General features: G+C 40.2%; 1 protein-coding gene across 5 annotated transcripts in view; it reads right to left on the bottom strand.

Moving 5' to 3' along the window:
* Positions 1–16264, bottom strand: part of PDE1C (phosphodiesterase 1C) — a 360443-nt gene that overhangs the window by 49798 nt on the left and 294381 nt on the right. For all 5 annotated transcript variants that reach the window (XM_049817292.1, XM_049817291.1, XM_049817293.1 and 2 more), the window contains exons 13-16: positions 12296–12377; positions 6969–7089; positions 5576–5751; positions 424–723 (exon numbers count right to left, since the gene is read on the bottom strand). In XM_049817292.1, coding sequence (XP_049673249.1) covers positions 424–723; positions 5576–5751; positions 6969–7089; positions 12296–12377 — 679 coding nt within the window. The remainder of the gene's footprint in view (positions 1–423; positions 724–5575; positions 5752–6968; positions 7090–12295; positions 12378–16264) is intronic.

The raw sequence follows: 16264 nt of genomic DNA, 5'->3' as shown, positions 1-16264 counted from the left end.
GCTGTGACTCTGTTCAAAGACACCTTTAACTGGCCTTAAAAAGAGTTTATAAGCCAACTTTGGCTTCTCCTCTGTCAGTTACCCAAACAACGAAGCTGTTCATTGAACCAAGGGTATTTGTTTCAGCTTTTTTTTTTTTGTTTCAGCTGTGTATCATAAGAGGCTGCTTCATTTTCATGAGAAAAGACATTTTTTCCTTTCCTCCAAAAGCATCAAGCAGGTATAATGAACCCCATCTTCTACAGAACAGTACACGGGAGTTAATTTACAGGTTACAGTTCCCATATGCAGGTGACTATGCCTATGTCCAGGAAAAGGCTCTCAGCCCATGACATCCTTTCAGGACACCAGGTTCCCCCATCACTTAGGTGAGATACTGATTTTAGGGCTGGATTTACATTTCAGTGGAAGGAGAGAACTCACCATTCTGGACATGCTGTTTCTCTTCTCCTGCTGCGTGATAAGAGTCCATTCCCTTATGTGTACTAGGTGCATTTTTCCCTTGAGAGGCTTCGTATTTGTTTACCCCAGTTTGCTGAGTCCCATTTACATGATTCTTATTGGAATCTGCGCTTTTGTTTTCCCCAGGATTTGGTTCTTTGCTGTTCTCTGTCTTTGCTGCTGTGGCATCTTCATCTGGCTTCTTCTCATCCTTTTCATCTGTTTTCTTTTCATCTGTTCCTTGATGAGCATTTTCCTCTGCTTCTTTCTTAGCTTTTTCTTCTGCATCCTCAGCAAAGAGAGAAGCAAAACAAGGAAAGAAATCATGATTATCAGTCAATTTGACAAGAACAAACTCACACATCTAAGTCTACTTCAGCTTTTTACATGCAAACAGCGATTACTTAGATAAATGTAGGAATTGACTTGACAAGGGAAAAAGAGCACAGGAGAACATTTAAGGAAGTATTCTGAAAAAAACACCTAAATGTATATTATGTGCATGTCTTTTTTTTACTATATAAGGTTCACCTTTGAAAATGCAGTTCCTCAAAATTATTTAAAGGCAAATTAAAAAGAGAAGAGATATTAGCTATTGAAGGCTCTAGGGGTGCCCAGGTTAGTTTCATTTTTGACACACAACAATCAGCAAATGACATTCAGTTTATCTCATACTATACCACGTAACTCTAAGCACATAAGAAGTTTTGGTTCTTTGGTATCTACATTTTTCCCTCTTGTTCCAGGTTGCTTCCAATGCCAGCTTCCTAATTTCTTCTGTTGCACTTACTGTTATCCTTTCTTTATGGCTCTATTCTTTCTTGGCAGACTAATATATTGCTACTAGTACTTGCTCTTCCACTTCAAAAAGTCTTGCAGTCAATCAGAAATATGCAAACGTATAAATTCAAAAGTGAGTGTTGAACTACGGCAGCATCTCAAAATACTGTCATTCAGAAAAAAAAATGAATTCACTGAGAAGCCATTTTCCCCCATTCAGGATACTACTCCTGTTTTTGTTTCTTATCCAAACCATAGGTACTGATGCAACCCACACTTACAACATAGGTTGCAAATTACTTTGCCTCCAGGTGTTGAGATCACTACATTTCTAGCCCAGGTTGGGTACAGCACACCCCCACAGACTCAGCTGCAAAGGCTCTGTGTGGCTTCCTGCCTCACACTGGAAAGCAGGACTCAACCACAGTCCCTCAGTGCAGCCCTTGAGCTAATAAACACGGCTGGGTGTGCAGACTCTGGGCAGAGACTCCATAATTTTCTGTCCTTTTTCCATGATCAATAGAGACTTATCTGCCAAAGCAGCTCAATAGTTCAGCACACACTCTATTTGGAACCTGTGAGCTTATGCAGTTTCAAGAGCATATCTATATCCATACTGAGTCTAAGCATTCAGATGTGACCACCCTACGCCTGTATAAAAGATTCCTGGGTCGGCAATATCCCAGCCCACTCATTACCCCATCATGGGCAACCAATTGCACTTTAAATGTGATAGGAATCACAGATGTATCTCCTGTTTTCTCAGAGATTGTGTAAACTGATGAGGAGAGGAGCAGATCCTACAAAACACTGAATAATGTCTACCTTGGTTCTACGAAAGTATTCTTGATATCTATAGGGAAGATGGTTTGTGCCTTACAGGAACAGGCTCTTGGCCAGTGAGCAAAAATTACAAAAGAATTTCTAAGTGTCTTGTCAAATACTTCTTATAAGTGAATCAGAACCAGTTTTGAGAAAAATGTACCGATGGCATACAAGAGAGAAAGGGGGAAAACTGTCTTTATAAGAAATGCCAATCTATATTTCCTTGCCAGCAGCTAACTAAAGTTAATTAATTTTTAAATTAATAAATTATGGCTCACATGAAAATATAATTAAATTAGATATGAGCCTCCCTCACTTTATTAATCATTCCTGAAATCTATGGTAGCTTCCATAGATAGCTCAGCTAGGTATGTTGATATTTTCTCTGGAGTCTCATGGTATACAGAAGGATTCCTCTCATTTGGGGATCTGAAAAAGAAATGCTGCATTTTGCACCTGAACCACAGGAGAGAAATTTGGCTCAGGATACTGAGGCTTGCTACAGCATTGTTGGATGAGTGCCTTTTGTCAAAATTAGTGTCAGAAAATACTTTATCTAAATGGTGTTTTGTACATCAGGGTGTTTGTTCATTCAGTTTTTTAATTTGTAGCTATTTAATGATGATCCTTTAAGCAAAAAGAGATCAGTAGTAAACCCACTTACTTTCCCCACACAGTCCGAGAAATCTTCTATAAATACCACACTCAGGATAAAAATAGTTCACTGATGCTTTTTGGGACAATGCCATTACCAAAGGGAATACAGTATTCTACAAATAATTTAATAATAATAATAGTAACAGTAATAGTAATAATAATAGATGGGTTTCCACCCTTTCTGATCCTCAGTTGGTATCTTATCTTAATAATTCTTATTTTTATTGGCAGAGCATCTTGATGCATTACAAGACATCGGTTTGATGGGGGTCAGCAATTTAAATTCCTGCTGTGTGGCAGGCCCTGCTGCACATGGCTAAGACAGGCAAGGCAGATGGAAACGGGTGCAAAGACTTGCTGCAAGTCAGGAGCAAGAGAGCAGCTGAGCAAATGTTTTGATGCAAGGGCTCTGGAGTCCAAGAACAGTTCCTTAGTCCCCAGTCCATACAACGGTACGCTGAGCCATACACTTGCATAGATCTTTCAGGATAAAAAAATATGTATGCTTGTACTGCTAAATGCACCCAGAAACACAGAAATTATGCAAAAGTCAATGAATTCAGATGAACAGAAGCTGAGACTGCTTTCTGAATCTTTGACCCATGAACTGGGACCCTGATCCAAGTTATTGGAGATGAAATTTGGCAAAACCATAAAGTAAATCAACTATCCAGGGCTAAACGTTGTCAGAAAGGTAAAGATAAAATGACCTACTCCAGGGGTCCCATGTCTAATATGCAGACTGGTGAGCTCTCTGCTTTCTAGTGATCTATTAATTCTTCCATAGACTATCCTCAGGAGCCACTAGAAGGACTTTTTTTATGAGGCAACTGAAAATAAAACATTTTCCAGCTAACGTATTAATAACCAAAAATTTATCATCAGGATACTTTGTAAAAGAATGGCTATGAAATACTGCATCAATACATATTACCAGTAGGAGCATTAAGCCATGTGTGCACATCCACTTGAATCAAAACTTGACATTTACATGTGCACATTTAGAAAAAACTCTTTATGTAAAACAGTCACTGCAAGTGGGTATAAAGCACACTTAAAAGTTAAATATACAGAATTTATTATGATCTACTCTATATATTTGTTTTAGGTGAAATATAAGGTGGATTTTATTTATTTCCCCACAGGTCTCTCTTGCATATAGGATTTTTATCTAGTAGATCCTTAGTAAACAAGCAAATATGTATGGTACATGTTGAAATGAAATCCTTAAAACTAGTTAACTGTATTGGCTCCATTCACTCAACAGTCCTATACTGTGAGACACTGACCATGTTAAATGCTTTGCTTGTTTGGTTTAGCTTTAATTTGTTTGGTCCACAAAGAACCGGGAAATAGTAAATACTGATTAAAAAAATAAAAGCCTTAAAAAAAGCCCCTGGCAAATAAGCAGATTTTGAATTACAGTTCTGTTTTCATTTTCATGGAACGCCTAGAAAGGCTTTTCCTGAATGGCAAGTTTTAATCACAAAGGAAAATTTAATTTGAATAATAATGCATGCTTTCCTGCACTTTTAGACAGGCCTTTCAGTTGGAGAGGAACAATGTGCTCTGGCAAATAGGAGAACTACGCCAAACCTTCCATCAGCCCTGACGCCAAGGCCACATAATACATTAAAATCGAACTTCTTCCATTCACATGAAATACAACAACTCCATTAAATAAGGGTTTGAGTAACAAGCATTCAGCTCAGATAAGAAATTGTATCACAAACAGTTTCATGAAGAAAAAAAATAATCAGTGATACATTGAAGCTTTTTTGGTTCCAAAGCTGGTCTAAATCACCGGAGGGCTCAAGGAGACCTTGGGTAATCACCCTGCACCTGGAAGTGAGGGGCAGTTATACCTATGTCATTCTCAACAGATGGATATCATTAGTTCCGAAAGGCCTCCAACAATGGAGATTTGCCAATATCTAACTTATTATGAGTTTATAATCACCTGCCAATTTTTTCTCCTCTTAACAGCCCAGGGTATTTGAATAAAAAAATAATTCCCTTATTTTGCAGCTGTCTTCAGAAAATTGCTTTCAGCTATAAATCTTCTCAGCTATAAACAACAGTTACCATCATTCTTATTGCTGTACTCTGTATTGTCTGCAACTGGTCCATATGTTTCCTGAACTGGAGTGGCCAAAATTGGACACAGGACTGCTGTGAGGGCCTTGTTACTGCTGGAAAAATGGGAAAAATGCCAGAGGGATCTTAGAAGCAAGATGTGGGGTTTTGGTTTTGTTTCGTTTTGTTTTTTTATTTGGGGGTGCAGGGAGGGGTTGGGGGTCTTTTTCAGTAGCATGGCAATATTCAACCATGGCCAACTTGCAACCAACACAGCTGTCATATTCTTCCGAAATATTTGCAGTTCCTCCCAGATTAATGACATCATAAGCATTTGCAGCACAGTTCCCAATTCATTATCCAAGTTATCACTAGAAATAGGAAACCAGCTGTGAAACCAGAATATCTTGTCCTTCTTCCCTGAACTATCATATATACCTTTTTCAGTCTTAACAGTGAACAATTGATAACCTATCACTACAAATGCTGTTCTAGCTAATTTTGCACCCACCCTGAGTCTGACTCATGACTTTACGGGACCTCCCTTACAATTACTTTTTTCCCTCCCATTGTCCATATCCTCTTCACTATGTACACTTACACCATGTAAGAAGAGTATAAGGCACAGATGAGTCACAATATTCCTATCTTTCTGAACTCAGTGTAGGTTGTTGACCTTGAAAAGCAGATTCTTTCAAACTAACAGTGCTTACTTGGACAATAATTTGATTGAAGAAGAGCTTGAAGAAGAAGTGAAAAGAATTTTTATTCTTTCACTAAGAAGCCTGGCTGTTACCTTTGGTGGCTTGCGCTTTCCATTTCTCCCGGTTCTGCTGTACCACCTCAGTCCAGGTGGCTTTAAAACATTTGAAGTCCACAGTGAGTATGGAGCAGTTGAGTGAGGCACTTCCTTCGGACCCAGTGCTCTTGACACTTGATCTTTTAACTTCGGACGGATTAATGCTATTCAGACTGGGACAGAAGATCACAAACACGGAAGAAATCAGTATGCCATACACCAAATACAGCTAAGAAGAAATAATGACTGTAAGTCTAGATAACTTAACAGAGTTAACCAGGAAAATCAAAAACTAAACTTGATTCCCTCATCCTCCCCTCCCTCCGACCCACCCCAGGGCAATGATGTTAAAGCAAACACCACAACCTGAGCCAGTATTAGAAATAAAGGGCAGCTTTTCCCTCCTTATTTTTTGGTATTCACAGTCTCTAAGAAATAGAATCACTCAAAGTGTTGCCATTACCTTTATTGTGCATCTTCACTCCCTAAATATTAATTGGAGAGTCAGACAATTCTAGAAATCAAATATGTCAAAGGAGGACCCTCCTAAAATTCACCATGGGAGCCATTAGGCACCGGACAGGAGGCCAGCCTCTGTCCAGGGCTTGGTGACCTCAGCTGAGGCTGAAATCAGGCACTCATTTCAGTTACACACCCTACAGTTGTCTTTCAAGGATGGACACTTCATTGCACACATTGATATAGGCAGCAAGACCACTGACGTAGAAAAATATTAGTGCTTGCTCTTTGTATAACAGCCCAAGAGTAAAGAAGTCACCTGGGAGAGGGAGTCCTGACTTGGTGGCCCTACTCTAGGGAGCACTAGCCATGTAGCATTTGAATCCCAAGACATGCCCTGTCCATGAAACTACTAAAAGAGTAGTTTCTCTACAACAGCAGAGCAGGCTGAATGGGCCAAGAGTCCTTACAGTTGAATTCCAGGTAAATTCTGGTCGTACTTCACACATTTGCAAAACCCTAAATACTGTCACTAGAGTGTGCTTATACATCCCAGTCCTCTTTGGTATTTCAATCTTATTTATACTTCTAGACATGAAGAAATGAGTGCCTCCAAACAAGTCCCTCTACCTTCTCTTTGACATTAGTGACTGAGAGAGCACTAAAGTTCACCTGACTGCATGGCTACAACCATCTGTGTTCACTGCCTTTGGAATCATGGCTTGGGTTCATTCCAGCCTCCCCTTTTGCCCTCCCCTGGGCTGGAGTTTCCCTGCAACAAAGTCACGTCACAAGGTGAGCTGCAGTGTTGGCAATGCAGATATGGGGCTTTAAGCCACATGGAAGACATATGCTGTGGTGGGGAAACCGGGGGAGTTGGGTGCAATGGCAGCATGTGCAGAGTGAAAGGAAAGGCTGCATGGTTATTCACCTGGAACGCCTGAACCCAGACATGCCAGAACGGGAAGCTTCATCAATGAGCGGAGTCACAATCTTCTCAGTCATGTCAGTCAGCACAGTAAAAGTGGGTTCCACGATGAAATCAATGAAACCTGAGCAGAAACACAAGCAGAGTCAAGCAGGCAAGACGAGGATTTATGTGGAGTTACTGCTTCAGTGATCACAGACAACCACACTGTAAAAGAGAGAGTAAAAAAATTATACCTTGAAAAAGGGATAAGCAAATACTAGAAAGGGAAAATGGAGTTATACATTAATCCCTGACCCAAGAGCCTGGATATAGCATGCAATAAAAGGTACCTACTTCAACAACAGAAAGAAACTGTGGCAAATCAGAACATAAACAGATGCAGCAGAACTTGTTTTATATGAGGAGTGTGATATTTAAGCCAAATTCCTAGCAGATTTGGATAAAACCCAGTTTCAAAGATGAACTCTCTAAAAGCAGAAAATTAATGTAACAGTAATAATACTGGTAAGCTTTGCTGGTGTGGAGTTAACATGCAAACCTCCCTACTGCATATCAGTGGGTTGCTGTGAATATTCACTCCTCAGTGCTCGGCCAGCTTGCTTTTGTTCATAATAAAAGAGATTTAGATGCTCCCCCCTGCCCCTTTTTTAATATAAGGAAAGGAAAAAAATAAAGGGTAAAATAATTTCTACTTCAGTATAAAGTTTGGCAGAGATGAGTATGGCTCTGATCTGAATGTTGAGAAAGGCAGACTGAAGGTCCCTGTGGCCATAAGCTCATGAGATGAAGGAAAATCAAAGTTGCACAGAAAAAATGTGAGAGTGAGGAGCTTAAAGTACCTTACACCTTCCCCAAAATTCTCACCTGGGGCAAGAGCTATTTCTTATGTTCATTTTAGCACTTCACTTAGCAAATTTCTTAGTGCTGCAGGTAGCCAAGAAAACAATGACATCCTTAATCCCTTCTAAGGCACATCAGGATTCAGGTCTTTCCCTACTGTTACAATTTTTAAAGATTTGGTAATTATCAACTATTAATTATATATTCATACTATTATAATTTCCCTGACTGTGTCATGTTATATTTCTATGACAGACCTTGGCGATTCTAGGTGATTACAGAAAGATAAAAGGAGAAGACACCACATGGGCCAGGCAGCTGAATTCACAGATGGTTTGATCCACATCTTGAGTGCAAAGCAGTTGAGCACCCTTCCAGTTCCATTTCCCTTCCCTGATTTTTGCTAATTTTCTAAAAGGATGGGTAATTAAGTGTATTTTCATGCCTAGCCAAATTAAACATGTTACTTGCAAGTTCTCAGAAGTTCATACTAACATTCCGTAAATCCGGAGAAAATATGCATTCAGTCTTATCTGAACATCTGAATTGTGTGCCTCCATAACACTGAGACAGTCTTATCTATTCAAATTTAGGGAGAAAAGAACTCCATTCCTCCCACAGAGTTAATCAGAAATGTATGCAGTATAAAGCCACAACAGAAGACTGTGTACTAGAACATAACCCAGATAATCCCAGCAAACTTCATACAATTTTTTAAAAGTGTGCCACAGGAATCCTGAGGATAATGAGAACTTAATTTACTTATGTGTGTGTTTCTGCCTGTCTATATGTCTCTTCTATTCCTGTTCACTCAAAAAAATTTTTACTTCTTAATGACCAAAGAAACCCAAGCCATGGTACCTTATCACTTCTGCTTGGCGAGTAATACAACTGCCATTTGCTCCATCACCACTAACAACCCTGAGACATGCAAATCTCTGATACCAGACACTTGACTGTGTCACTAACTTCAGCAGCGAGGTGGTGGGATCCACTTCCTGTGATACTCAACACTTGCACATAAATACAAGGCCCAGTTTTAAGTGTCTAAGAAACTAGTTTTCCCTGGGAGAAGTCTTGCATTTCATCAACAAAGACAGGCAGAGGTGGCACAAGAGACCACAGGTAAACTCAAAGACAGACCTAGGAGAACCTTTCTTTGATAAGTGGTATTTTTATCTCTATTCCCTAGAACATGAATAAGTTATTCAACTGTTTCCTTAAAGTAGGGATTACAATAAAGCTGGGAAACACAATCTGCTATCATAGAAACAAAACCTAGGACTTTATTAATAATTATGTAACTTATGCCATATTCCCAAGTGCCTCCCCCTGCACTGTGTTCTCTCTCTTCCTACCTAAAGACACTGTGATTTAAATATGGTGATTTAGTTTGCTAATTAAAACCCCTGTATATCAAATGATGAACCTGGGTTTTGAAACTTATTAATGCTAATGACCACTTTATCATCCTTTTTCTTCTTCAATAGAATGAGCATGTTAAATATTTCTGTTCCCCAGTGATTAAGATTATTTTACCAATTAACACTGCATGCTGAGGGTGGATTCCAGGCACGTGCCTAGTGTTCATTCATTCCACCTGAGAACATCACCATGGCAAACACTGGCTAGAGGACACTCTTCCTAAAGCACACCACCACCAAAAAAACCCCCAAAGCCCAAAAAAAAAACAACCCAAAACCAAAAAAAAACAAAAAAAAAAGAAAAAAGAATCATCAGCATGCACTCATCAGCCTTTATCAATATTTTCTGAAGCTGCAATTTTCTTTCTTGCCAGCCAAAGGACAAAAATAAAAGGATGCTGCTACATTTATCAGCTGCAAAAGAGGTCAATGACAACAAAGGCTGATCTCCAGTCAAACAAGCTTCCTACAGTCTAAGACAGACAGAGAAACTTTAACTCCTGATATTCTTGTTGGGAAATACAAACCTTGGCCTGCTTTTCTTTGTGGTTTGTTTGTCCCCTCCACTCTGATAAGCAGCCTGACTTCTGGACATGAATGTCCCGATTTCTGTACTTCACTGTGGTACAGAAATATTTACCACACTCATTCTACTGAAGAAGAAAAAGGATGATAAATTGGTCATTAGCATTAACATTAATAGGTTTTAAAACCCAGGTTCATTATTTGATATTCAGGGGTTTTTTAATTAGCAGTTTAAACTCTGAACAATTTCTTCACAAACTGAAGCAACAGGAGAGAGATTCTTTCTTTTGAGGAAGTTTTTGTTGTTACATTGCTTCATTTCTATGGAAAAAGTCTGTATTGCAAAACCTGCAGTCTGCATTTGTGAAAAACTTGTGTTAATGAAAATGCTTGCCCGCTGTTTTTGCATCCACAGTGACCTTAGAGCAGCATACCAGCAACTACAAACAAGTTGAGCGACCAGAACAGGATTTCTAGGCTCTGTCCCTGACAGAACCAAGAGCACAATTTTATTTCACAAAGGACAGAGGCCTTTTATTTGTGAAAACTGATGGCTGCTTGCTGCAGATAATAGCACAATTTGGAATTCAGTAAGAACTTACTTTTGCAAAGAAATGTAGTAATTATTATTCCAAGGAACAATTAGTTAAGGCTATTAATCAGGTAAATAAATGAATAGGAACAGATTATTTGTCTGAGAATCTAGCCTACTAACTTTGAAAGCCTTACCTCAGCAGATAGCCAGAAAAAATAAGAGGTTTTAACAAAGGAGACGTTACAGAAAGACACTGCCAATATGCGCAGCAGACTGAGAAATTAAAATTTTATGATGTTAGAAGGCAAGATTTATGGAAAGTAGCCTATTAATGTCAATGGATTACTGAACTGCACAAATCGAATACAATGACAAATAGTATATAACTAAATAAGGATGCCTTTGCATACTGAAGAGTGCCTCTTTTATAAGGTGGAATTGTGCTGGTGATGGTTTAATTCATCATTAATTTTGCAGTGTCTTGACACAAGGGGCATCAGTGCAGAAGTTTCTTGGCTCTCCTGGCCTTTCTGAGCAAAGGAGCACAAAAGAAGAGGACAAGGAAAACTGGTTTCCAAGTACACACAACCCTGCATAGAAGGGTCCTGTGGGAAGCACAACTCCTCTTCCCCCTAAGGAGTGAGAGACATATCTGAAAGCTGATAGAAGGGATGTGAAAGAGAAGTCTCTACATGCACTTCTCTCCACACCAGCCAGAGAGAGAGAGAGTTTATCTTCTCCAACAGCACAGCAGTAGGTGTAGTGTGCCCAGGAGTCCTCAATATGGGTTTTAGCTGAGACTGCAGCACTTCAAGTTTGCTGCTGCTTCCCTCCACTGAGCTGCTAGCTGAACACAGTTGTACTGCGCTCTACACACATTCCCACTCTTCTGGGTTACCATTGCAGAGGAGTAAACACTACATGTCTGGCAACCAGGCCAGGCTTTCATAGGGCTTTTCAAGTTCAGATTCTTGGCTGAACTGTCTAAACTTCCAAAGCTAGAAAAATCTGGGATGGGGTCTCTCGTAGAATGGCTTGCCTAATAGGAACAATGAAATAATTTTAAACAGAAATGGCTCTTAGCCACAGATATGAATCTGAACTTTCCTAGTTCAGGGATATCTTTGTCTTATTCTTTGAGAGAAATGTCATACTTAAATTTTTTGTTTGTTTTCCTTTAATACATTTTCTCTCTTTCTGCTTCTGGTTTTGATTCCTTCATTTTGGGGGTCTGCATTACCTTTCTTTTGTTATTCCATTTGGCTCCCTATTCTCCAGTTGAGGTTAGATCACTTCTGTTTAATTCACTTGCTTCCTAGGTCTAAAAATCCACCCACAAATCCACCTTTTCTGCTGTCTTTTTTTGCTCCCAGTCTCCTGAACAGTTTTGCTTCACTTAGCCCCTCTTGTTTTCTCACCAAATAACAGGCTTGTTGTCTCATCCTTCTCCTACTTCTTCACTCAACAACTGGAGGACAGGTAGAGAAATAGCTGTTGGTGAGTCTGTAAAAAGATCTCTGTTTCTGAATGGGTGGAGCAGAAAAAGGGTTGCTATTTGCTCAGCTTCAGTGAAAAATATTGGCTGGCTTGAAGCACTGAGACAGAAAGGCTGGGGGGAATAAATGGAAAAACACATAATAGGTTTTGCCCAGGTCGTCAAAGGGACTGATGTTACATTTTCATATCCACCAATGACACTCATATCACAACATGTTGCCGTGTATGCCTCATCTTCATAGCTCAGAAAACCACGGAGTAGTGTCATAACCAGGCACTGTAGTAATCTCTGCAGAGGCAACTTGGTTACTGCATGGAACAGCCATCATAGATTTAATGGCTCCTCTGATTTGAATTGTTGATCTGGGGAAAATAACACCATTGTGCTGTATCTCCTCTCTTTAACATAGTTCCAAATGACGTGAGAACACCATGATCTTAGCCCTACAGGGAGGAGTAAGTTTTGCTTTCAAGATGCTACTTTGCGTGCACCAAAAGGGACATACCTATTTGAGACTGAGCAACCATAGTAGACTTGCGATCACACAGTGGAGAGAAGGGAAGCCCTAGTTCTGCTTCTTTGTCACCCTGGAGAAACAAAATTGAGAAGAAATTAGAAAAAGACAAGACACATTGCACTTTGATATCTTAGGTCATGACTGTAAAAGCCTCTCATTTTACTTTCTTTAATTAAGTTTTGATTTTGGTTTGTTGGTTTGGGGTTTTGTTTTGTTTTTTAACACAAATTGTGGAGAATTTGAGTCTGGCTGGAGAAGTTGTAGTCCAAGTATAAGTTGGTGAATTAAGCATCTTGATTCCAGTGAATCCAGACCTTTCCCTGCCTGCCTGGTACTTCTATGCACCAACTAAAAACCCACTTGAGCACAAGAACGCTTCTCACTGCTGTTCTCCAGAGAACCCCAGCAGAACTCAGCTCTCAGAGCAAACCTTTCAAGAGACAACATCAGCGTCAGGACTGATTTTTTAGGGCTTGCACTTCTTTGCATGTCTTTTTTAGTCTTTCAGGTACAGAATTCACAGGTCATAGCTGGCCAGATGCAGATCACTTTTTTCTTCCAAAGGAACAGTGACATTTTTCTACAACAAAGTAACCTGCTCGGTTGATGTGGGGTGAGCAGTGGACATTGTCTACCTGGGTTTCTCCAAGGCTTTCGATACAGTTCCCCACAGCCTCCTCCTAGGGAAACTGATGTGTTATAGTCCAGATAAGTCGTCTGTGTGGTGGGTGGGGAACTGGCTGACAGGCTGCACCCAGAGGGTGATGATAAATAGCTCCTTTTCAAACTGGCAACCTGTCACAAGTGGGGACCCCCAGGGATTGATATTGAGCCCAGTGCTGTTTAGTATCCTCATAAGTGATCTGGATGGTGGGATCAAGTGTACCCTGATGAAGTTTGCTCATGATACCAAACTGAGTGGGGAAGTGGACACTTTGGAAGGGAGAGCCACCCTGCAGGAAGACATGGACAGGCTGGAAGAGTGGGCTAACAAGAACCTTATGAAGTTCAGCAAGGACAAGTGTGAGGTCTTGCACTTGGGAAAACATAATCCAAGAGTGCAGCACAGGCTAGGATCTACCTGGCTGGGGAGCAACTCTGTGGAAAGCGGTCTGGGGGTCCTGGTGGACAACAAGCTCAATATGAGTGAACAGTGAGATGCTGCAGCAAAGAAAGTCAACAGGATGCTGGGTTGCGTTAACAAGGGTACCACCAGCAGAGGTAAAGAAGTCATTACCCCACTCTGCTCAGTGCTTGTCAGGCCACACCTGGAATACTGTGTCCAGTTTTGGTCCCCCCTAAGCAAAAAAGACATGGACAGGCTGGAGAGGGTCCAGAGAAGGGCCACAAAGATGATCAAAGGACTGGGAAGCCTGACTTTCAGAGGAAAGGCTGAGGGAACTGGGTTTGTTCAGCCTTGACAAAAGCAAGTTTTGGGGAGACCTTATCACCATGTTCCAGTGTCTACAAATAAGATGCAGACTCCCTTTTTACAAGGAGTCACATGCAAAAGACGAGGGGTAATGGGTACAAGTTACTCCTGGGAAGATTCCGACTGGACACAAGAGGAAAATTTTTCACAATGAGAACAATCAGCCATTGGAATAATCTCCCCAGGGAAGTGGTGGATTCCCCAACATTGGACACTTTTAAGATTCAGGTGGACAGGGTGCTGGGCCATCTTGTCTAGACCGTGCTTTTGCAAAGAAAAGTTGGACCAGATGATCCTTGAGGTCCCTTCCAACCTGGTACTCTATGATTCTATGAGTCTGACATTGTCAACATTTTACTGAAGTACAAAAGTCCAAATATGCTTTCCAGTCCCCAGAACTGAAAGTCCTTTGCTAACGTCTCAAGATGGTGCAGAAGATCAAGTTTTATAACCCTAATTTTTTCCAGTCTTTCAAGCTGCATATTCTCAAAAAGCCTTTTAAGTTGGTTCAGTCACTCTATAACATATTGCTATATGCTGAGAAGATATATAGGATGACATAGTTGCAATACTCTCCACTGAGCATTCAAATTTAAATTACCTGTTAAATATACTAGAGAATCAATTCCTTAAATCAGCAGTTCACTTTAACTGTGCTGAACTTCTTGCCAGTGTTCTGACTAATGTTAAATGGAAGCTAAAATAGCCAGCAAACTAACCAGAGAAAAACTTGTGCAGGCATAAGAAGAGCTGAATTCTTCTTTTTGTTAATACAACACACATGAAATGGGGCACAAGACCTGTTAGAGTTTTGGGTGGAACAACAAGCAATAGTATTCTTCTGTTGCAGAACAATTCTGCTTTATGTTAGGAGTCTGATATACAAATATCAGGGTAAAACAGAAACCAAACACAGAAATATTTCCAAGTAACATTCCTTTACTATGTCTGCTGTATCTCTCAGTAAAACTGTCTCTCAATGCCAGCTCTTACCTAATCATCATTCTTCTCTTACTCCTTATGCCTCTTAAAAACCCCAGTGCCTAATTCTCTTTAGGAAGGAACTCCTAACTGCCTCTCTGACTGCTCAGAGAGATACCTGAATTCATCTAAGCTATTTGAGCAGCTCCCTCAGGGCTAGCTAAAGTGCATTAGTAAAACAAATTAATTCATGTAAGATGTTTGCTTTAAGAGATGCTCACCATAGCTGCTGAATGTAAAAAACCAGTATTGTACTCAGAAGCATCATTCACACCTACAACATCGTTACTTGGTGTGGGAAGACCTGTGTAACATCACAAAATACTTGGAAACGAATAGGGCTGGGGACCTGTACTGATATAGGTTAAGTCAGGCTTTAGAAGGGCAACCAAGCTGATGAGGGGCCTGGATCACAAGTCTTATGAGGAGCGGCTGAGGAAACTGGGGTTGTTTAGTCTGGAGAAAAAGAGGCTGAGGGTAGACCTTATAGCTCTCTACAACTACCTGAAAGGAGGTTGTAGTGAGGTGGGTGCTGATCTCTTCTGTCAGGTGGCTGGAGACAGGATGAGAGGAAATGGCCTCAAGTTGTGGCAAGGGAGGTTTAGATTGGATATTAGGAAAAAATTCTTTACTGAAAGGTTTGTCAGGTATTGGAACAGGCTGCCCAGGGAAGTGGTTGAGTTACCATCCCTGGAGGTATTCAAAAAGCATGTAGACATGGCACTTCAGGACATGGTTTAGTGGTCATGGTTGATGGTTGGAATTGATCTTGAAAGTCTTTTCCAACCTAAATGATTCTATGATTAAGTCTCTGAAGAGCACACAACAGAAAGGACAGGAGATTGTCTACAGGTGAAGAGCATAAGGAAATAAATACCTAATCTGAGGCCAGCCCAGTTTCTTATCACCATGGTCCCCTCTGGCTAGTGGTACTGCTTAGCTTGTGAGAAATGTGTGTTGTTCTTCTGCTGCCACGTCGGGATGTATTTATTGATCTAGTACTAATTAACTTCAATGAACACAAGTCTATACTTCATGGTAAGCTTAAGGGTTTTCCTGAAGAGGGAATTAATACTGCATCTGAATTTGGAACTAGAATACAAGTGTTATATAAAGATTTATCTAAAAGTGGAGGCATTTGTCATTCAAAACTAAAGTAGGGTTTGTTGGCTGAAACAAAATTATTCTTATGAAAACATAAAATAATACTTTTATCTTCATTACATGTGTTAAACAGATCAAAGCTTGGGCTTTTTGTGGTCTCATATATAGCTAATCTTCATTCCCTCACTGGTCTGTAGGGGACTCAGCAGTGGTGTATTTTAACACATCTAGTATAATTTTGAGCTAGAAAAGCATAAACATGCACAGATTTTTCCCTAAAATGTATGTGAAAACCATCCTACTTGCATGAGCCTCCTGTGTGGCAACACAGAGACAGCTGCACGGATGATCTATCTGCTTACACCTCATAAACCCATTCTTGGTTTGAAAAACAAATTAAAGGATTCATTTCAAAGCAAATTCTTGCAATGTCCTTATTA

Source organism: Accipiter gentilis, chromosome 14 (assembly GCF_929443795.1).
Source record: "Accipiter gentilis chromosome 14, bAccGen1.1, whole genome shotgun sequence".
Classification (NCBI taxonomy): domain Eukaryota; kingdom Metazoa; phylum Chordata; class Aves; order Accipitriformes; family Accipitridae; genus Astur; species Astur gentilis.
The sequence above is the reverse complement of the archived record's forward strand: the minus strand, read 5'-3'. Positions and strand labels throughout refer to the sequence as shown.